This window comes from Sceloporus undulatus, chromosome 6, assembly GCF_019175285.1.
Source record: "Sceloporus undulatus isolate JIND9_A2432 ecotype Alabama chromosome 6, SceUnd_v1.1, whole genome shotgun sequence".
Classification (NCBI taxonomy): domain Eukaryota; kingdom Metazoa; phylum Chordata; class Lepidosauria; order Squamata; family Phrynosomatidae; genus Sceloporus; species Sceloporus undulatus.
In genome coordinates, this window is record NC_056527.1 from 51,469,773 (window position 1) to 51,493,270 (window position 23,498).

At 39.5% G+C, this 23,498-nt stretch overlaps 1 protein-coding gene across 2 annotated transcripts in view; it reads left to right on the forward strand.

The window, feature by feature from the left end:
- The window catches only part of TGFBR2 (transforming growth factor beta receptor 2), a 62,856-nt gene that overhangs the window by 33,621 nt on the left and 5,737 nt on the right, over positions 1 to 23,498 (forward strand). For both annotated transcript variants that reach the window (XM_042475246.1, XM_042475247.1), the window contains exons 4-6: positions 13,367 to 14,163; positions 15,123 to 15,264; positions 22,928 to 23,055. In XM_042475246.1, coding sequence (XP_042331180.1) covers positions 13,367 to 14,163; positions 15,123 to 15,264; positions 22,928 to 23,055 — 1,067 coding nt within the window. The remainder of the gene's footprint in view (positions 1 to 13,366; positions 14,164 to 15,122; positions 15,265 to 22,927; positions 23,056 to 23,498) is intronic.

A 23,498-nucleotide genomic window follows, 5' to 3' on the forward strand; every position in this document is an offset into this window, starting at 1 on the left:
TTATTTATATGCCGCCTCTCCCACGGGATTGAGGTGGTTTACAACAGCAATTAAAACACAATGTAAAATACAGCATACAGTTAAAATATTTCCCATTAATTCCCTCCACCCTTCCCCATCCCCAGGGGACAGGATCAAGATTCAAAATGACCTGAATAGACTAGAAAGCTGGGCCAAAGCTAACAAAATGAAATTCAACACGGAGAAATGTAAGGTATTGCACTTAGGGCGGAAAAATAAAATGCACAGATATAGGATGGGGGACACCTGGCTGAATGAAACTACGTGTGAAAGGGATCTAGGACTCCAAGTAGACCACAAGTTGAACATGAGTGAACAGTGTGATGTGGCAGCTAAAAAGGCCAATGCTATTTTAGGCTGCATCAATAGAAGTATAGTGTCTAGATCAAGAGAAGTAATAGTGCCACTGTATTCTGCTTTGGTCAGGCCCCACCTAGAATATTGTGTCCAGTTCTGGGCGCCACAATTCAGAAAGGACATTGAGAAACTGGAGCGTGTCCAAAGGAGGGCGACAAAAATGGTGAAGGGTCTGGAAACCTTGCCCTATGAGGAACGACTTAGGGAGCTGGGGATGTTTAGCCTGGAGAAAAGAAGGTTAAGAGGTGATATGATCGCCCTGTTTAAATATTTGAAGGGATGTCATATTGAAGAGGGAGCAAGCTTGTTTTCTGCTGCTCCAGAGAACAGGACCCGGAACAATGGATGCAAGCTACAGGAAAAGAGATTCCACATTAGGAGGAACTTCCTGACAGTAAGGGCTGTTCGACAATGGAATGCACTCCCTCGGAGGGCGATAGAGTCTCCTTCCTTGGAGGTCTTTAAACAGAGGCTGGATGGCCATCTGTCAGGGATGCTTTGATTTGGATTTCCTGCATGGCAGGGGGTTGGACTGGATGGCCCTAGTGGTCTCTTCCAACTCTATGATTCTATGATTCTATGATTCTTTCTTATCCCAAGATGGATTTCCTGAAATAATGAATGTACATTTCTCCTTCTTACCTTACAAGAGCATCCTGAGTACTTTCTCCTGTTTCTACCACAAGCTTTACTGCACTCTGTTTGATATAGATACCAGACGCTTTGCAGTGGCCACATTCTAGTCAAGAGGTTGCTATCTACCCTAGGTTGTTTGGGAAGGAACCAAACAAAACAAAATTGAAGGAACTATAAAAAACCTGTAAGGCATTCATTGTCCCATATAAACACCCACAAAAGTTTATATTAAAGGTGGAGAATGTGTTTCAGACTGAGAGCTGAATTCATTTTGAGAGATATTCGTGTGTTTGTGTAGGGGGTCACATTCATGTAGTGACAGGGCCAAAGAGAAAAGGGTGGAATCCAAAATACCAGCATATTTATCTGAAAGCTCCTATCGCCAGCCCCATATTAGCCCTTCTGAGAGGCATTTCAATATTTTAGAAGAGGACAGACAATTGGTGGAAAGCCACCAGTGATGATCTCATGGGGAAAGTGTGTGTGATCATCTAGGGAAAACTAGAGGATTAGGATCTCAGAAGGGTTGAACTTAGCCCCAGGGCCTGCAGTTCCCCACCCCAAGTTTAGATCATTTGGAAACTGCTTCCAGTTTTACCTGTGCAAAAAGTGTAGATAAACAGGAACTTTGAGTCAGACCTTCTTGCTAGAATGCTCTAGCACTCTAGCAAAAGTACAGAATAAGTAAAGCTTATTCTGTGCTAACACTTACTTTTGGAATACCACAGATGGTTGTGGTCTCAGGAATTATTACTGCTGCTATTTTATGTCATTATGCTGCCATAGTGGCACAAACCCCACATGTTTTGAATTTGATTATGTTGACTTTAATGTTGTACTGACTGGTGGATTTATAGTAGCGTGGTGTTGTTTTCTGCATTGTTTCAAGCATTGTTTAGAGTTTATTCTCTGAGGCCAAACAATTCATAAACAACTGAAATGAATAAATGGTTATACATAGAAAAGCCAGAGAGCAACTCTCTGCTGGTGGTACTCCAAGGGTTATACCATTTCCCCCATTAACAAGATAGTGGTAATAATTTTCTCACAAGTGCTTTCCTATTTTCTCACAAGTGCTTTCCCTTCTCCCTGGCTTAATTTTTTGTGTTCTTTGTGGACTGAGCTTGTTAATGAAAGGCATACTCTCTGCTTTGGTTTGCTTTGCTTACCATATGCAGACCATACCACATGCTCACACTTCTTCATATGTATATGAGAGAGTGATCAAATTTCTTGATCTGTTATGCATTAGAAACACAGTTGAGTAATGCTCATTACCGCAAGTGGTCTCTGTTTCATTTGACTAATAATGATTTTAATCATCTGTTAGTGCTCAAGGATCTGCGTTCCAAAGCAACCAACACACCCTTGTAGATTTTGGCTGACTTTTCATATTAGTCACATTGTACTTGTGTCTCCTTAAACAGCTGAGTACCATTGGCATGTTGGAGTTATTTCCAGCTTCGGTCCTTAAAATTTGACACAGGAATGTACCCAAACCCATGTGTTCATTTCTAGTAAGGATGGTTGGTTCTGTAGAGTAAACACCGCTACTCTAGAGCAGGAGTGCATATATCATAAGAGTACAGATATCATAAGAAGCCACTTAGTACCAAAAAGAGGACCAAAAGTCCAGTGCTAGCATCAAGATTACCAACCAGCACTTGTATTTGAAGATAGGTTGGCCAGTCTACATTGTCATGGGAACTTGGATTTACGTAGGTTTATAGGATAAGCATCTAAAAATGGCCTAAACTGAACTGCAGTTAACAATCTTGTCTAACAATGTGGACAGCTTTCATCATGGACATGCATATTTGCACTCAACACACACATGCACAGAGTCAGTAGGAAATAGTACAATTTGGTTAGCAATTCCAGAAGATCTCCAGGATCATGGTGTTTTTCAAAAGATTCTCCCAAATTGTGGTCTGCTGTATGCTGCTGCTGTCATTCTGTTTTCCCTTTAGCTTTCCCCCTCTGAAAAACAACAACAAAAAGCAAGGAAGCATACAGTGATCTGTTATCTCCTCATAATCTCCAGCTCAGTGTTATGAGCTTTACTGCTATTGTTACTGACTGTTGTTTAGGATATCCAGAAAATCTTCTAAGAAAACTGAAGATCACATTTGTAATGAAGTGTTTGACTATGCATTCAAAGCAGAGTACATCTTGTTAGAGCATGTTCCAGTGAAATCCAAAACTTCCTTTTGTAACACTAACTCTTAATCCATACAAACCTAGGGTTGTCATTGCATTTTTATCATTGTGGATTAGTGTTCCTTTTAAATGAAAACAGCCCCTTTGGGTTGCTTGCCTGGTTAGCCATGGCAGGAAGACAAACGATTTTTACAGTATCAGACATGTGGTTTCCTGTCTGTGTTTAACTCAGAGGAGAACATCATGTCCAGCTGGTCCACTGTTCTTCCAGACAACTAGATAATAGCCTGTAATAATTTTGTCTTTTGGACTGTCATCCAGATGCACCATTCATGTGGCACTCGTCCCATGCATAGCGACTGCTGCTGTTTGTTTAGTGGAGTGTGGAGTTTCCTGTATGTTTATGTAAATGTTATTTCTGCCCTATTTAATTCAGATAAGAGTGGTCCATTCACAGATATCTGCAGAAGGGTTGTACTGATGTGAATGAAGTTTGAATCAAGGTGCTAATTCACTTGATTTCCCCCAACTGTTAATTTAATTATATTTTATTTTATTTAACGTCAGTTGCAAATGCCAAACAGTTGAAGATGTAGTCAGGCACACTGATTTATGTCTAAATAACAGAAAGGCATTTATGTTTTGGACTCAAAGACAAAATATTATGAATGCTACAGCAGGTTCTAATTTCCTGAGGAGGCTAGACACTAAGTTTTAATAAAAAAAAAAACTTAGCTACAGGCTAGTTACTTTAAGGAACTGTCATCCTTAATCTTGCAAAAGCAGAGATTGCTAACCTTAGTATCTAAAGGCACCTTTCTCCTTCTTTAAATAGGATTGGTCAGTAACGGTACTTCTTGAGAGCCCCAAAGAAGCCTAGAGTTGACACTATTTGTACTAGGTGAAAGTAACCTAAGGCCAGCTTTTCTTGTGGATTTTTGTTTTTGAATTTATTTTATTTGGGTGGGGAGTGCATTACATGCCTTACAGAATACATGATTCATTTTGATAACTAAAACATTGAATCATGATCAGAGTTAGAGAGAGATGATCTTTTAACGTCTACAATTACTATTAAATGTTGAAAGGGTGGTAGGAGGGTGTGTGCATACACACACACACACACCAATGGGTAAACAGACTTCAGAATGAGTGTCATATGGTAGTTAGGTTATGGTCTTTCTTTGCCAAACAAAATTGGGGAAAGTTGGCAAGCAGACTCCAGAAAATAGAACTTTGGATGTGGTGTATTTCATTGGGGGAAAAACCTGACTTTACAAGCAAAGTCTTATTCCAACATTAGCACTAGTTGCTCTTGATGCAACTAGTACTAGAAAATAATCCAAATTTTGCACAAGGAGAACACTGCTGCCCAAAATAGGGAGTGGGAGAAGGGTAGGAAATGAAATGTGAAATTCTGCCCATCATGATTTAAAGAGAACATTCTGGGGTGGATTATTAATCTCATGTTGATTAGTAATAGTGGTGATGCATTAGTGCAAGTAGTAAATTACTTAACAAATGTCTGTACATACATCTGTAAACAATTACAGTTGCTTAGAAAAACCAAGTTTCCCCAGAACTTTACTTACGATAATTTCTGGATGAAAGTAGAAGCAATTTGGATGTTAGCATCAAAATAACAACTTATTTATGAAAAATGAGAGATGCTTTTCCTTCTTTCTAATCTCTCCACTCATTTTTAAAGGCCTCCCTCACCATCAACAGTTGGATGGTTGGTTTTACTTTCTGTAATGTTCATATGCATGACAGAGAGACAAAGAGAGAGAGATATGGGGGGGGGGAAGCAAACAGTAAAATCTAGATGATTGTGACTTGATACAGAAGAATTTTTATCTTCTGCTGGTTTTCTTGTTCTGGATCAGCGCCTCTGACAAAGGACAAAAGAAGTCAAACCTTTGTTTTCTGCTGCCACACTAGATCAAATGACTTTAAATTATAGGAGGATAGCTTTTCATTGAACATTAGGAGAAAGCTCTTGACAATAAGAACAATTGAACAATGGACCTATTTCTCTAAAGGAGTGGTAGGATGTTTATTGCAGTGATCTTCATGTAGAAGCTGGATGGTTCTGCACTAGAGATGCTCTAGTTGTGGATTTCTGCATCTAGCCATCACTTATACTGGCCCCCCCGCCGCCGCCGGCAATGATCCCATGTTGTGAGTCACTTTCCTCTTTACAGTCTTCACCTCTGTCAGCGGGCATGTAGACAGGCATGAAACTAGAGATGAAAATATTAAATCTCATTACAGTGTGTGCTGTGGTCCTGATCCAGACTGGTGGGTGCATATTTATTTCAGAGTAACCCCCTCCCCACAAAAATAAGAAGCTGCTTGCTGCATAAGGATGTGTAGGCGGAGTTCAACCTTGTATGAAGAGCACTAGCAGATGTTTGGGGGGAGTTCAAACATGTGATTGCAAATCTGCTATCTGAATTGGTACAGTCTGAGGAAGGCATGCTTTTCTTGATGTGTAGATGTGTTCTAATCTAGTAGGCAATGTAGTTTAGAAACTGGATTTTCACAAATGAACCAGGTGAAAAATTATTTAAAAAACCATTAGTGTTGGATGGGTGTGCAAACCACCAACATATGAAAGATAATGGGCCCAAATGGGTTAACCATTAGTATTTGTTGAGCCATGCAGTTAAACAAATTGCTACTTGAATATTGATTTGCTGTAATCCTGCAGAGTGCAGTCTGTCCTGCATGTGGAGTGCCCGTTTTTCTTCATTGGATAATGTACATTTAAAAAACAACAAGCAGCTTGCTAAATCTTAGAAGTGCAAAAGGGCAGGGAAAGGTGAAAGGCAGGCAAAACACTTCACAAACAAGGGGCAACAGGAAAGGAAATAACTTCAACTTCCTGTGTACTTTCTCAGCATTATAGTTAGAGACCACATTTGCATTTTAGTTTAGTTGTTGTTCTTAATAACTGCCTTTGAATCTACTTTGACTGATTGCAATGCCATGAATGAGACATATTCAAGATCCCCTGTCCTCAGCCACTCTGCTCAGGTCTTGCAGCCACAGGGCCATGGCCTCCTTGATTGAGTCTCTCCATCTGGCATATGGTCTTCCTCTCTTCCTCCTGCCATTATTTGTCTTTTCTAGTGTCCTGTCTTCTCATGATGTGTCTAAAATACAACATCCTCAATTTAGTCATCTTGACTTCTGAGGAGAGTTCTGTCTTGATCTGTTCTAGAACCCATTTGTTTTAGTTGAACAGGACTACATAACCACAGTGAAAGGAAGGGAATAAAAAAAATAACAATGCATGCATGTGCAACAGTTTTAGAAAGAGCCAGTTCTAGAATGATACAAATATTGGAGAGGCATGGGAAATTGTTGCAAAAAGTTAATAACAACATGAGACTGAAAGACAATAAGAAATAAGAAGACACGGTCATTAGCTGATCTGAGACCCTGTTAACCTGTGGAAGATAGACTAGACGTATCAGCACCAGCTTTACCTGCTGTGCACTATGGATTTATAGATGGCCTTACTCGCAGTTAATAAAAAAGATACTTTGCTGAATGCCACAGATCCTCAACTTGTAGTCCTCACTTCAACTTCATGGTATGGAAATAAAATACATTTCATACATTCTGAAAACCAGCATGTGGAGCAAAGCAAAACAAAAAAACCTTGTGTTCCTGAGGATAGTTGTTTGTTTGTTTGTTTGTTTGTTCATTAATTCCCTCATTTATTCAATGTATATCCTGTGATTCTCCCAGTATGGGATCCACTATTAAAAACTCATAGAACACCTTCACAAAAGGCTGCTCAGGGCATCCTCCCAGCATTTGAGCCCTTTTAATTATTGTTTCCAATACAATACATATTCATTCTCTTAATTGAGCAAGCTGTTAATATCTGACCTATGCACCAGGGATGTTGGAAGGAATGAATTGAAGGCTAGCTCTAAACCCATAGCTCTTATATACCCAGAAAAGGCCAGCTGCACTGTGCCTACGTGATTCATTACTCTGCCTTTGTCTCTTTATAAGTCAGCAGAGACAAAAAGTACTACTTCACACAATTCATAGTTAAAACTGGTGGAATCATTTTGTAAAGGTGTAGAAGGAGCTCACACAAATTCATGGAAGGTGAAGTTATTGATGATTTCTGGTCATAACAGCTTTTTGCTACTTCTAGTTTCAGAAGGAGTAAACTCAGAAACAACATAAGGCTTGGGTTGTTTTTCTTATTTCTTCCTCAACACTTCCAGAGACATTCTGGTTGTTACGGTGGGAAGGGAACAGGGTCTGATGCCATTTAGTCTGATCAAGCAGGGCTGGATTATTTGATAACTTACATTGCTAGGGTGACCAGATGCCATAACTTCAAAGGAAGACAGGACACCACAGTATGGTAGGACATTTAAGAAAATGTAGGATATTAGCAAACACTAATATAAATATAAATTCATTTCATATGGTTTATTTACAGCTACATTACATATACAGTATTTTATTAGATACTCAACCATATTTTTCTGACCAACGTATCTTTGTTAAAATGCCTTGTTGTCTTGCAATATCCTTAGAGAACTATGAGCAAAACAAATGCTTAAAATTGTACTTGACTAGCAACAAACCCTTGACTGAATCTACATTTAAATTACTGTATAACTTTCCCATTTGCTCTTTCATCCCTCTTGCATCTTCCTCAACCCAAATCACACACTTTTGTCCCCCTCCCCCCACCTTCCCCTTGGTGCCACTGATCTGTTTCAACAACCCAGTTCCTCCTTTCCTTTCCACACCTTGTCAGAAAAAAATGAAATTTGTTTATGTTTTGTGTGCATGTTACACACATAGCCTGATGGTAATTTTATACACAATGTTTTTAATAATTTTGTGCATGAAACAATGTTTGTGTACACTGAAACATGAGAAAACAAAGTTATCACTATTTTAGCCACCCATGTGATTTTTGGATTTTGGAATGTTTTGGAATTTGTAATTCTGGGTATGGGAGACTCAACATGTATTCTTCCCAGGAAATAAAATTCAAAAATAAAATCCTTATATTTTATATAAGGGCCATTATTTTACTATGCCATTGTATAAAATGGCACTTGAGCATCCATGGATTTTTATATCCACGGTGTGTGTGTGTGTGTGTGTGTGTGTCTTGAAACCAAATCCCAAGGGGCTGTATAAGTAAATATTTTCTACTGTGAAATATGCTTCTAGCTATCAGGAACTTGGTAACCTCCACTCTGGTGATGTTAAAGGAAGAGTCAAGAGTATAGAGCAGTGGTTCCCAACCTTCCTAATGCTGTGGTTCCTCATGTTCCAGTGACCCAAAACCATGAAATTATCTTCGTTCCTACTTCATAATTGTAATTAAATAGGTGTTTTCCAATGGTCTTAGGTGACCCCCATGAAAGGGTCATTCGACCCCCAAAGGGGTCCCGACCCACAGGTTGGGAACTACTGGTATAGAGCCATTTCTTTAGAACTTCACTCTTCACTTCTTTCAAACTTCACTCATCTAATGGTTCAGCCTGTACATACGAGACATGCCTGCTGTATATTTTGGATTTTTTCCCCCCAGTCATGCTGTCAGACTTTTCTTCACTGATGGCTTATATGTGTGTAATCAGAAGTAATCCTCTGCTGTATGTAATCAAACACAGACCAAATTGGGGAAACTTTTGCTGGACTAGTAAGCAAGATGACTTTCATTTGGTTCATTTACAGTGGTGATTTTTGTCCCCCATGAAAAGCAGACTTGCAGATTTTGATGACTGAATTATATAAAATGGGAAGCACTCTTTCCCTTACTGCAATATCAGTGAGAATTTTCAGAGCAACTTTACACTGAGTAGAGGCAGATTTTTATCAAGCTGCCATGGAAGATATTTCAAAAGTTGCATATAGGTATAAATGTTCCATACGTGTAATGAGAAGTGGGCTGTTATATTTATTATGTCTTTAAAATGGAGTGGACTCTACTCTGTAACATTAAGAATTTGTGCAAGATCAAACTAATACTGAACATAATAGTGGTAGCTAATGTGTGTTGACTGGGGTATTGTAGCCAGTGCAGACTGATTGATTTCTTCCAGAAAATTACCAGCAAACAGCAACAGATATGGTAAATGTAGAAGTTAAAATGATACATTTTATATTAATGTCTTGGTTCTGAATAATTTATGAGCACCTACAAAGTGGCTTTGGATGCCTTTTAATAAATAATACATTGCAATTAGGTGTATCCATGTCCAACAGTTGCGGTTTTGGCTAGAACTACATGGTTGTATGATATCATAGTCCATGGGAGTATAATTTTCAGTTCTATGAAATCCAGTGAGATTTAAGAAACCTAGCTGCATGCAGGATTGTACCTTGAAAAGGTAGACAAGGAACCAGTCATCTCTTTAAAACATTATCAGAGTACAAGTCTGTCTATATTTGATTCACTAGCTTGCAGTTTTTATTTGGTTTGCCCCACACCCCCTCAAAAAAAACCAGGCAAGCAAGTGAATTAGTTGTGTGAAACTTTTCTTTGCTGACACTGTGGCTGCAGTTTCTAAATATACTTTCCTGGGGAATTTTTAAACTGCATTTGAGTTTTCAGCATGTTGAGAATTGTGACAGGCAAATACGACGGTGGGCATCTTTTATGTGCATTTGAGTACTTATTTAAGGCAAGCAGTTCCGTATTCTAAGTGAACTTGAACCCATCTGTACTTGTTAAAAGAGAGTTTTATTGTTTAAAACAAACACATGTATAGTGGAGTAGTTCAGGCTTTAATGAAGGGATCATGTAGGAAAATTCTTAATGTGATCTAATGATTGCTTGTTTAAAGGTTCCAATGGGTTTCTGTGCTTGGGATCAGGAAATGGTTGGCATCACCACCTTTTTTGCAAGGGAAAAACTTCCTTTGCCTTTTGGTGCTGTGCCAGGACAACATAGATATGTTAACTAAAGTAACACAAAGTATAGATTTAAAATATCAAACCTTGATTTTCCATTTTTTATAAGGGACACCATTTTGCTATGTCATTAAATTTAATGGGACTTGAGCATATGTGGATTTTGTTATCCACGGGGAATCTTGGAACCAAACCCCAGCGTATAACAGGGGCCCACTGTATTGCCTTTTTGACTCAGGAAGGCCCACAGTACCAATTAAAATACGATTGTACAAAATGATAAATAAACCAATGTCATGACTCAATCTGTGACAAAGTAAACAACCAGCATAGAACCAATATACCACAATCCACCCTCAACCATTAATAAGCCATAAACCCCTATGTAAAATGAGTCATTAATCAGCTCATTCAAACAACCTTTGAAACAGAACAGTGGGCTGATACACACTTGCTCATGAAACCACTCTGACACTTTCAGTTGTTTCAAATGCTAACTCCACAGTTCTCTGTTCTTGCTTGTAGCTCCCTGTTGCCTTCTCATTTCCTGTATGAGAGCTTCCTTCTCTTAAAGTGACAGACATGCCTTCTAAAACACATCACTCCCTATGACAGACCAGAGAGAGAAACATGTTCTCTGTATATAGATGGGTGAAAAAAATTCACTGTGATTTGTGTGTACCAGACCCATTTCAGCCTTGGAGTCAGGGGAATTCCCCACTGTTTGCAATGGATTCCCTTCCGTGTGTTTGTGTGTGTTTAATCCTGTTTGATTTTGACTGTATGTTTGTCAGAGACTGCATGTTTATCATGTCTGGACAGCAAGCAATTTCTAAGCCATATGCGGCAGGCAAAGTATTGTGATCCATCTGCTGCTTGGCAAATGCCATGGAGACAGTTCATAAAAACCAGAGTGGAGAACTATCAAGCAGCTGGCATGCTGGAATTTCATGCAGCCCAGTTGAAGCTTTCCATTAAGGGAGCCCATGCAAAACAAATGAATATTTTCAGTAATCTACTAAATGTTTACTACTTGCTCTTATCAGCTGGCATTAAAGTTGTTGCAAAATATTCCACTAAAGGTTTGATAGGCCATATTACTACTGAACCCCAAAGACTGTGTAGATCTTCCTTTAGAATCCTTTCAAATAAATCCTTTCAAAGATCACCCTCTGCCCATTTCTGAGCCCCACAAATATCCTAGTCTTATATTATTTGCTCCTAACCCTGTTATACGCTTTCTTTTTATGTTCTTTATGATTTAAAATTTCTCACCTCTTTTGGTAATTTTGGTAGTTTCCAGGAAACAAGAATTTGGAAACACTTGGTGTGGGGGGGCGGGGGGGTAGGCCATATCTCCCAAGAATATTTCAGTTATGGTCAGTGGCCTTTCTGGAAGCTGCAGCCCAAAATTCTGAGAGATTTTGTGACTTGTAATGCAAGACCTAAATCCTATTGTCAGTCTCAACTACCTGTAGAAGAGAATGTCTGAATCAATTGTAACTTGATAAGTCAACACCTACTATGTTCCAGTTGCTCTGTTTTAGGTGGGACAAATAATAGAATTTAAAGTCCCCAAAGTAAGTCTTCCAACCTCTGCTAGGTAGAGGATCACCTCTAAGAATTTTTCCATTCTACATTTTAGCTATCAATTAGTTCCTAGTTATTCCAACATTGTGTTGGATGATCATTCCTCCATACTTGTATTCTGGCTATTGGGGAAATGACCCCCACCTCTGTATCAGGTAGCAGTATGGAGGAATCTTGTTCAAGTTTCGGCCACACCCAGCTGACTCTGACTTAGGGCAGCCATATCATAGGGCTTTTTTTTTGGGGGGGGGGGGGTTGGCAGAAGACATTTGCCATTGACTTATCCAAGCTCACCCATTGAGTTTCCAGGACTGAGCAAGGATTTGAAACCTCATCTCACAAAGTCCTAGTTAAACAATAAAAACAGTATACTATGGGGGTTCTCTTTTGAGGGCAACCTGTTGTATCCCATTCCTAGTCTTCTATTTCCTCCCGAAACTAACCCTGTACACTTGTACCTCTCAATACATGGCTTTGGAACTCCCGTTTTTGTTTATTTGTGAAGTTGCTGCCTCTCCCTCCTTCCCCCGCACTCCTTTCCATCCCCTCCCTGCTTACCTCCTTTTTTTGACCCCCCCCCCCCCGGGCCTAGCTTTGCCTCGGGGGTAGGGATGGGGCCTTCCCTCAGTCTGTGGGGAGTGAGCCAGGTTGTGGGAGCCATGGGGGCCATGGCCAATGCTGCCCACTTGCTTCCCCTTTTGGCATGATCGCCCTGGGGCTGGATCAGCTGAACCAGCTCCAAGGCAATGGAGCTAAGAGAGGAAGCAGAGGGTTCCCCGCTTGCTCCTTATCTCAGCCCCATCACCACTCATTCCGTTGTGATTATGAGCAGCATTGTGTCTTTTGCTCAGTTATTGAAGGAGAACATCTTGCTCAACTGAACTGACTAGATGATAAAAGAAAATAATGATGGAACATCCTACAGGCCTACGCTAAATGTGTCTTAGGGTTTCTTTTACAAAAGAAACTGCCTCAAAAGAAAGATAATCCCATTGTGCCAACTTCCTCTTTTACTAGGTATTGTCTGAGGCCTATATTTGAAACAGGAAGAAACAGTCATCAACATATAGCCTAAAAGTATGTTGTTGTGCTATACAGTATTTCATTCATATGGCTATATTTTATTTGTTTGTTTCCTTGACTTATATCTCATCGTTTTATTTAACTTACAACCCATATAGTTTTTAAGCTATATGTTGATGACTGTTCAGCAGTCTAGCTAAAATGAGAAATTGGGCTTTATGCAGAATTATAAATGCTTTCTCATGAACATTGGTAACCAACAAGTAAGCAACAATTCATTTTCTCCCCCAGTTTCAACTAGAAAGAATAAAATGTAATGCAGCATTGCCTAAACTGTGAGGTAATTTTGCTGCTCTAGATGTTTTCAGTTATAGTAATCACCAACCATTGGCCATGGTAGCTGAGACATGCAGAAATTCTAGTCCAAAAAATCTGGACGACACCAGATGCCTACCTATCCCAGGGTATTCAGATACTCTCTCACTGGTAAATATCAAGTTCCAAAGCACTAGTTTAAATAATTTGAGTTACCATGGTTTGAAAAACAGATGTTCAAAGCCCCTCTTGGTTATGCAGTATTGTATAGTTCTTTATATCCTGTTTGTTTATTAAAGTGAATTTATTTGCATATACTTATTTCAAGCCATGCTTTATCCTTTCCTTCCAGAAGTCCCACCTGTAGAAGTGAATGATGTGATATCTAAAGTTGCACTAATAAGCCTTGTCCCGTTGCTTGTGATCGCCAAGGCTGTGATCTTTATCTTTTACTGCTACCGTATTCAGAGGAGAAGGAAGCTGAACAAAGCATGGGAGAAAAACGTGAAATCTAGGAAACATAAAGACTGCAGTGATGTCTGTGCCATTATGTTAGATGATGACCGCTCTGATATCAGTTCCACTTGTGCCAATAACATTAACCATAATACAGAACTGTTGCCCATTGAGCTGGACACCCTGGTGGGCAAAGGACGTTTTGCTGAAGTCTATAAGGCTAAATTGAAACAAAACACATCAGAACAATTTGAAACAGTGGCTGTCAAGATTTTCTCCTATGAAGAATATGCCTCCTGGAAGACTGAGAAGGATATATTCTCTGATATAAATCTGAAACACGAGAATATTCTCCAGTTTCTCACAGCAGAGGAGCGCAAGACAGATCTAGGGAAGCAGTACTGGTTGATCACTGCCTTCCACTCGAGGGGAAACTTGCAAGAATACCTCATAAAACACATCATTAGCTGGGAAGACCTCTGGAAATTGGGTGGATCTTTGGCACGAGGAATTGCCCATCTTCACAGTGACCATACACCTTGTGGCCGACCCAAAACACCTATTGTACACAGGGACCTAAAGAGCTCAAATATTCTGGTGAAAAATGACTTAACCTGCTGCCTCTGTGATTTTGGACTTTCACTGAGGCTGGATCCTACTCTTTCTGTAGATGACCTGGCCAACAGTGGGCAGGTGAGTCATGGCATGGGAGAGAGGTAGAAAAGTTTGAAAGTTTAAAACAAGACTGGGCAAAATGCCCACTGTTATAGTGGGTTGAGGTGTCTGGAGGGGAGGACTTGCATAAAGGCTGGAGGTACACATCATCCCTGTACAAGATCCTTGTTGGTAAACGCTGGCCTGACGTTTGTGAGAGTGGTGGGAAGGTTTTAGCCCAAAGTAATAGTGTCCTCAAGTGCTGCTCTCTACTTCCCAGTTATGAATTGCAACTTTTCATAACTTTTCTGCTGTCAAAGGAAGAGGGTGTACTTCAGAAGGCGATAGTTAAACTTTCTCCCTAGTGAGTGCACCATTGAGAAATGAGCCTTCTTCTGTCTAGTACAGTCGGCCCTTTTTTACACACGGATTTTTTATACACAGATTAAAGCATACATGTTTGAAAATGTTAAACAAAACGTATAAATTTCAACTATCAAACCTTGATTTTACATTTTTTATAAGGGACACCATTTTGCTATATCATTATATTTAATGGGACTTGACATACACGGATTTTGTTATACACAGAGGATCTTGGAACCAAACCCCAGCGTATAACAAGGCTCCACTGTATTTTCATCTAGATTTTGCTTTTGATTTTAATATTTCTGTATGTGGGAGGGAGGGAGGGAGAGAAATCATATACAATGTGCAGAAATGTAATTATATATGTATCAGCTACATCCAACCTTGCTTCCAGTGAGTTCAAAACAGTGTACATGGCTGTACACTCTACTAGGTAGGTCAAGCTCTGAGAGAAATTGACCCAAGGCAGCCCAGTGAATGCCATGGCTCATTGCATAATTGAACCTGGATCTCCCAATTCAATACCACATCACACTGTCTCTTATATAATCATATATATTATTTAATCAGTTTACATGCGTAGATTGGTATATCAAAATCATTATTAAGTGTTTTCTAAATGCTCACAGGTCGGCACAGCAAGGTACATGGCTCCTGAAGTCCTGGAATCCCGAATGAACTTGGATAATGTTGAATCCTTCAAGCAGACTGATGTGTATTCCATGGCTTTGGTTCTGTGGGAAATGACATCCCGTTGCAATGGTGTTGGAGGTATGTGTAATAGACCATTTTAGACACCATGAAGGTTTTTTAAAATATATATATATAAGTGTCATTAAATAGAACTTAGTCATATAGGTTGCAGAATGCTTTCTGCTCATTTACAACATTTGAACATTGTTCCCTTCTCCAAAGAGCTATGTTTGCAATTTGATCTACAGATGGTCTTCTGTCTGGCCAGCTTCCAGGGACAACTAAAACTGTGTAGCTTAAGGAATAGAATTGTGCCAACATGCAATGTAGATCAGTGCTTGAAAAAAAATACTTTTTTACATCGAAATTAACCATACTAGCTAGCAAACCCTGGGAATTGTTGTCCAAAAAATAACTTTTCCAAGCTTTTTTAGATCATAAACCAGGCTTGCCCAATTTGTTACACTCCCAGTGTGTTAGACTACAGTGTGCATCATCTTCTGCTAGCATGGACTATAACACCATTGAAACATTTATTTTTCTTCAGTTAGACACTAGGTATGATACAGAAGTGTCACATTGCCACAACTGATTAGATGTAGCTCTTAACTGGAATGTTCTCCTGCAGCTATCCTTACTGAGAGATATGAGGAGAAAGCCTTTCTAGTTGTAGAAGTGTTCTCCCTGGTAAGCTGAGGGAGACAGTTAAACGTCTGTCATTTTGGCAATAGTAAGACCTCTCTCTTCTGTGGCCTTTATATGTTTTTGTATAAAAGTATTTTTTAAAAAATAAGTTTTGACTTGATTTTTATATCACCATTGTTTTTTCATCTGCTATAGGGCAAGCGATGCTATTTGGGAGAATCTTAAGAGTCTTTGTAAAACCAACATTTTGTAGCTGTGTATAGAAGTTACCTACCCAAGCCAGTCTACCTCTAGCAGAGGAAAAACCAGATCCCAGTCAGATGAGGCTTCATAAACTATGACCTGAGAAACCAAAACCAAACATGAGGCAGAGCATTTGATCCCTGTGTTGATTCCAGGTTTACTGGTTTCCAGTTGGCTGTAATGGAAAACTGCCTTAAAACAAGCCAGGATATATATGCTGAAGCTGATACATGACAGGAGGGCAGGGAGTTGAGGGAGAAACTTTGGCCCTGATTATCTTTCCTAGCTATGGCCCTGTGCACACTGGCAGTTTGGCCGGCTTGGGGGTGGAGTCAGCGCAGAGCATGTGGCTTTATGCCGCTCCTCCAGCGCTGGGTCTACACAACACAATGCCGAACAAACACCATAAAACTGTGATGGTGCAGCTATCAGCCCTTTCCAGGGTGTAAAAAGGAGCCAGTTTTTGCAGCTCCTTTTTGCACCCTGGAAAGGCCAGGATGGGGGTGCAGCATGCGGTTGCCGCACCTCCGATCTAGCTGTAAAAGGGGTGGCTGAGACTGCTCATTCGGAGCTGTATGTACAGCCCCTTTGTTAACCAATGTTTTTTTTTTTCTTAGTAGGCATGTATTTCAGTGCTTCAATGGCAGATAATCTGGTAAACAGTCTGGAACACTGGAATGTAATTTCAAATTAGTTGCCTTGACTTTTATGATTTTCATCATTTTTAATTTTTTAGCCTGAAAGGCTGATCAGATTTTTTTTTAATTTGGTTTGTTTTTCTGAAATTCTGACTGATTGCATTCCACAGCTTGCCTTTTTAAGGCACAGATGAACTGTTTGCTCAGGAAGACTCTCATCCTGGCTGATGCCTGATCTCTCTTCCTGTTTCTGTTTGAGCACATTAGAATTATGCCCAGGGAAAGCATCACAGCAGGAAGTGACAGAGCTGCCTACAGTTAATATTATCAACAAAGAAAAATCATGTACTACTTTGGGTTAAAAAAAAAAGGTGGAGTTTCTTGTAATTCCCTCTTGAAAATAACATAATAAAACATCCATAGTAGAAGTCCAAACACCTTGCACAATCAAAGTATACGATACATTTGCAAAACATAAGAGTGCTAGAAAAACAACAGAGCTAAACCTAGAATTCCACACTGACAGAACAAAAGAATCAGCTATTGTATCCCATAAATTGTTATAATAGTTTATGTGAAAGCATTAGGGATAGTGTTAATTAGTGAACACGTTAATATAATCAGAATGACTGAAAACAATGCAGATCATCACTATTGTCTAATATTAACCATTTTAATAGACTTGGCAGAATTTTATAACACCTGGAACATCTTATGCAATACAGTTTCTTTTTAGAAAGCTCCAGAGGTATGATTGGCTGATGTGTGTGAGTGGAACAAGTGATGTAGGGCAAACTTCTAGGAGTGTGTTCTTCTGTGTCGTGTGGTCTTCCAAGTGTAGTCTTCCATCCCTAGAACACTGTAAATGGAACCTTTATAGCAGGGCTGTGATGCCTTTTCAGTCCCAAGGGCAAACTCCAATATCTGTGAGAGTGCAGTTTGTATTAACCCTCCAATGAAGTGAAGAGGAACCTTCACAAGAGTTTCCATAAACAAAATTGTGGGATGATAGGATTTGCTGTTCCACAACATCTGAGGAGTCACACATTGGCCAATCATAGAATGATAGATTTGGAAGAGACCACAAAGGCCATCAAGTCTTGACATACAGGAATACACAATCCACCATTCTCTGAGGCAGCATGTTTCACTGTCAAACAGCTCTTACTGTCCTGCTCTCTATACTATAGTTTTGCAATGAACGTGCCATCCCAGTGGAGGAGTGAAGATTCTTTGGTTCCCAAAATGGCTTCCTGTCCACACAGCTGAGTCGTCCATCTTTTGTTGGCCTCCATATTATAAGTATAGCTGCTGAACTATGCGCATCGATTGACAATAGTTTTAAACATCATGCATCAAATCTTTGTTGCTGGTAAACTGTATCCCTTCATCCTAAATGCAATATGCACAAATCTATGACCCAGGCGGACACAGGCTTGCCTCTTCAGGGTCTCATAACCTAACCATATTTCCACCACCACAGGATCACTGGAATGAGGGTGAAGTTAAAACTTTTCCCAGCTCAGTTATCCTGAGGTTCTTCTTCAATGCGGGTGGGAGGGTGGATAGAATCTGCACCCTTCCAGACATTTCATTTTGCCCTTGGGACTGAGAAGGCTGCACATTCCTTTTGTAAAGGCTGTTTACAGCATTTCAGGGATGGGAGACTGTACAGAGTTTTGTGAGGAAAAGAAGGGCATACAGCAATGGTATAAAACGTGCTTGGTCAGTGAAACTATCATAATGTTGCTTGTAAGACTGCAGTTTAAATGTAGTGCATAATGCTATAACAAAGGGGCTCTGTATGTTGTTCAGAACTGAAACTGTGATAAGTGCAGATGTTCTTCTATCCATACCTTGTGAGGCAGAGGTGAAGTGAAGATTTGCTGAATGCATTGTTCATAGTATCTTAATCCTTTCTAGCCAGCATTTTCTTTGACATGGAGCTTAGTTGGTCTGTGGAAGCTATAAATAGCAATGTACTTGCAGGTGAATAGACGACCTTAAAAACAGGCCATTTGATGGGTTAAATGCTAAAAATCTTATGTGGGGGGGAGGAGGTTATAGTTTGGTTGATTTTTCGCTGGAGTATAATTTAGAAGTCATATTTAGAAACCCAGCAATGCTGCTTTTGGGAAAGCTTGAACTGCTTCACTACACTGTTAGCTTGGTATTTTAGTCAGCACAACAGCTGTGTGCCAGATGTTATGCTTTGTAAGAAAGATAATTTCCATCCAGGCATTTTGCCTTTGTGCTCGGCATGGATACTGTGAGAAAGAAAAGCACAGAATGCGTAAGGTGATCTGACTGCCCTCTAAGAGCCGCTTATTTTCAAGACCTTTGTTGCCAGTGCATGACATCACTCAGAATCAGCAAGGTTACCAGGGAATGATTTGGAAAACACCTATCAAAATGGCTTCTATTCTTTGAGCTATGTTAAGCAGTACTGCATTGCCAGGAAGATTTTCTGGTCTCACTGAAATGGTGTCTTTGATTTAAGTATAAAAATATGGGTAAAAATTGTTACACAGAGAGGGTACAAAAGTTGTGACATTTTAGGAAGCAGTGGGGAGAATAGGCTCAGGATTTCTCAAGAACAGTATTTATATCATATGCTTCATTTTGCAAGTGTTCAAAAGCTTGTAGTGTGTGCGCATAAATCCATGGCCAACTCAGAGTCAGTGAGAAAGAAGAAGATATTTGTATTTTTCTTTTACCGTATTTTGAAAGCATGTGTTTTACGTTAGGAAGTTAACCAACCAAACTTTTTTTGATGGGAGAACTCTAGCACATGCAAATCTTTGCTCAGTTTTAAATATCCACACTTACCTAACAGTATGGAAAAGTGAAAGAAGGTATTGTTGTTGCAGTTATTGTGTGTCTTTAGGTTGTTTCTGACTTAAAGTGACCCTAAGGTAACTTTATCACAGGAGGGGGGGAGGTTGGCCAGAATGTTTTTAGGAGACGCTGCCATTCCCTTCCTCTAAGGCTTGGAGAAAATGGCTTGTCGAAGGTCACCCAGAAAGTTTCCACTGTTGAGCAGGGATTCAAACCCTTGTCTTCCACCACCACAGTAGCACTATTTTTTTTCTCCACAAAGGTATATTTCCAAAATGTGGTGGTACTACCTTTTAAATGAACTCCCTTTCACCAAAATAACATTAAATATATGTGCTGTAGTCATGCCCCTAGCTACCTATATGCAAGACACATGATGTGTAAAAGGAGTTATAGAGGGGGAAAAGTCTGTGTGCAGGTTTACAGAGGTTTTTTTTTTAAAGAGCGTTATTAGCGTCTTCCTTTTTTCTTTTTTCTTTTTTTCTTCAGAAGAAAGCTTGGCACTTCTTAAATTGCCCTTTATTGTGCTTCAAGTCACACTTGTTTCCTTAGACTGGCTCCAGGAAATATAGTTTGTGTCTGTTTTTGTGCCTGTGTTTCAGCTCTGTCACACATCCTTTCATGTCAAAAATAGATAATAAAGAATTATCTCATACAGCCTATCTGATATATAGATTGTCAGAGTTTAGTAGTAAGTTGTGCAGGGCCCGTTAGATTTCAACTTAAGTAGGACAAAAAGAGTGCAATCATTAAAAGTAAGCATAGGATTGCCAAATCCACATTGAAATGCAGTAAACACAAAGTATGTCAGGACATTGCCTATAGGCCACTTTTGGTGAACCAAAATGCTTTAACTACTTATAAAAACAAATATTGAAACCAACTCAAAATAGGCTTGTAATCTAAACAGGCTGCTGTTGCAATCATTTCCTGCATTTCCAGAGTGTTACTGATATGCTACATTAATCTTGCTAGTGCTACTGAAATGATATAGACCTTACTAAAATGTGTATGGCTACTTACAGTGTGTTGCTTGGGGCATAGCAGATCAGCAGACTTAAATCCTAATAGAATAGAAATCTCAAATTTATAGTTTTGCATGTGATACTTGTATGAACTGTTAAGGATATACTGTAGCTCACACTGTACCCTTTGCATGTATAAGGTCCCAGGTTCAATCTTTGCTGTGTCAAGGTAGGGCTAAAAAGATCCCAGTTTGAAACTTTGTAGAGCCACTTCCAGCCAGTGTAAATAATACTGAGATAGATAGCCTGATGGTCTGGCTTGGTATAAGGCAATTTCACATATTCCTTGGATGACAATCATACATGGATCCAAACCTTAGCCATGAAAGATGTTTCAGCTTTGGTAAGATTTTGTCAGTTCAAAGCACTTCAGGACTGCCACTTTAGTTGCCATTATGGTTTAACTGCATTCCTGAAGGTACCTTTCATCTTTTCTTTTCTTTTCTGAACTGCCAACTTCCTTCAGTTCTTTCCGAGAGAGGAAAAAAAATAATAATGAGCCACAGAAAAGGCCAAGCGTTAAATTCTCTTACCTCTGCCAAAGATTCATTAGGTGTGTGAATAAATTCTACATGCATTTTCAAAGACAGTACAATCATTTCTGTGTTATATGGAAATCTACATTAATAACAGCTTTCTTTTTGCTGCACAGAGTTGGGGAAATATTTCTGTTGGGTTTTTTTTTTTCTTTACATTTATTTGAGGTCTCATATTATTTTTTCTATGTGAAGCTAATAACATAGGTCCAAAACACACTGCAGAAATAATCAAGTTTGATTTTGCCCTGGCTCAGTGCTAGGGAATCCTGGTAATTGTAGTTTATTGTGGCACCATGCTCTCTGACAGAAAAGGGTAAATGTCTCACAAAACTGCAGTCCCCAGAGTTCCCTAGCATTGAGCCAGGGCAATTAAAGTGGTCTCAAACTGGATTATTTCTCCAGTGTGTTTTGGACCATAGTAAAAACCAAAACTGTAGTCTATGAATGTGGGCAGACATGGATGCGTACCCCCTTTATTTCGTTGGACTTAATTTCTTTTTAATGGCTGTTCCAGAGCTGAGGCAAGATTTCAAAACAAACAAAGAAATCCCTTTTCAGCATTTGCTTGAAGTACTGTGAGCCCTCCCAGTTTGGGCCTGGGTTCAGTGATTTACAGGTGAGAAATGCATGGAGATTTTTATCTCCTTGGGATCCTCTACAAGATTTGTGTTGGGTTCTTCTGTTTTAGAGTTTAGTTTTATTAATTGATTACAATTATGTCCTACCCTTCCTTCAGTGAACTCAAGACAGTATACATGGATCCCTTCCTCCTTAAATTTTCTTTTAAACAATCTTTTGAGGTAGGTCAAATTGAGGAAGACCTTTCCTAGTAGGTTTCATAGCTCAGCAGAGATGTGAACCCATATCTCCCAAATTCTTACCACTACACAACTGATTCTCTCTGGTATTGTTCCAAAATATGCCATAATAGTATCTCATTCATCTGCAAAAAGAAGTAAGATTTCAAAGTAAGGCCTTAGAGGTAGGTGAGTGGGGCATTCATTCTGGATGCCAAGATAATGAGTTTTAGAGGTGACCTTAGTGACTCAGTATTGATTGATGCATTGTCAGCAGGGACAAGAAAAGTGTGAATGAATAACAACAAATATCCTTTTACCTTCCCTTCCCTTTAAGTTTCTACAGGTTTTTTGGATGTGATCTACAAAAACGAAGTTCCTGCCAAAATGTCTACTAATGAACTTTGGATGCATGTTTGCATGCATGGGAGAAGGACAGGATATAAAATATGAATGCATTTCTTTTTCAGTTCCCAGTTTGATGTCATTTGTTCTCTGTAAAAAGAATTTGGATAGGGCTTTATTTACCAAGCAGTATGAGTACTATAGGGACACCATGGGTAGACTGAAAAACAGATGTGTGTATGTACTGGTGGTGGTGAGTGACTGAAAGTATTCCTTTTTCAAGGCACTGTTTGCTTTAGGACCAACCCTGTGTAGAGAATTTGGTGCCCACTCCTCAGATCCAGCCTTCTTGCAGAGCTATAGACTTTTGGTTAGGCCAGGCTCAGCTGTACATCCCGCCCTCTGCCCCCCTTCCCCAGTAGAGAGTGTCCAAAAGTGGATCCCTGGTCTACCTTTATCATTGTGACTATACCACTTATTCAAGCAGATAAGCATCTAGATAATCTTATATTTGGATAAAATGCTAGAAAAAGTGAGCTGTGGTGCTTAGTACTTGTTGCTTGGTCCAGGTTCAAGAATGACCATAACATTCTAAAGAGAAAAGAGCAGCTCTTTGTGATCTTGGCCTACAAGCTGAACTGAACCTTCTTGTTTGCTCATTCTTTCGGCAGAAGTTAAAGATTATGAGCCCCCATTTGGTTCTAAAGTGAGAGAACATCCTTGTGTTGAAAGCATGAAGGACAATGTTTTGAGAGACAGAGGGAGACCAGAGATTCCTAGCTCATGGCTCAACCATCAGGTAAGAGGATCATCCTGTGCTCGTGAACTACTGGTAATTATTAAGCACACCGATATTAGCAAAGATGACAAGATTGCCACTCTCTATCTCCTCTCTGAGCTATGACTAGCAGAATCTTGCAGACAGGGTTCCAGGGGTTGTAATTCCAAAAAGAAACTTTACCAAGTTCTATAATCTCCTTGTGCTTAATCATTAAGATGTGCCATGTCAAAGTGCTTATAACTGCACAAACACTGATTGTTTAGAATTTCATTTTCATTTTGCTTTACATATGAATTTTCCTTGTGGGGAAAACCTGGGCAACTCAGGATGAACTGCTGTATGGGCATCTGGTCAGTTTAGCAATATATGAATCAAATGTCATTGGAAATTCACTGGAAATCAACCCTTTGATATTTGCTGGTTGCCTTTTAAGCTGAAAACCACCAACAGTTGGTGCAATA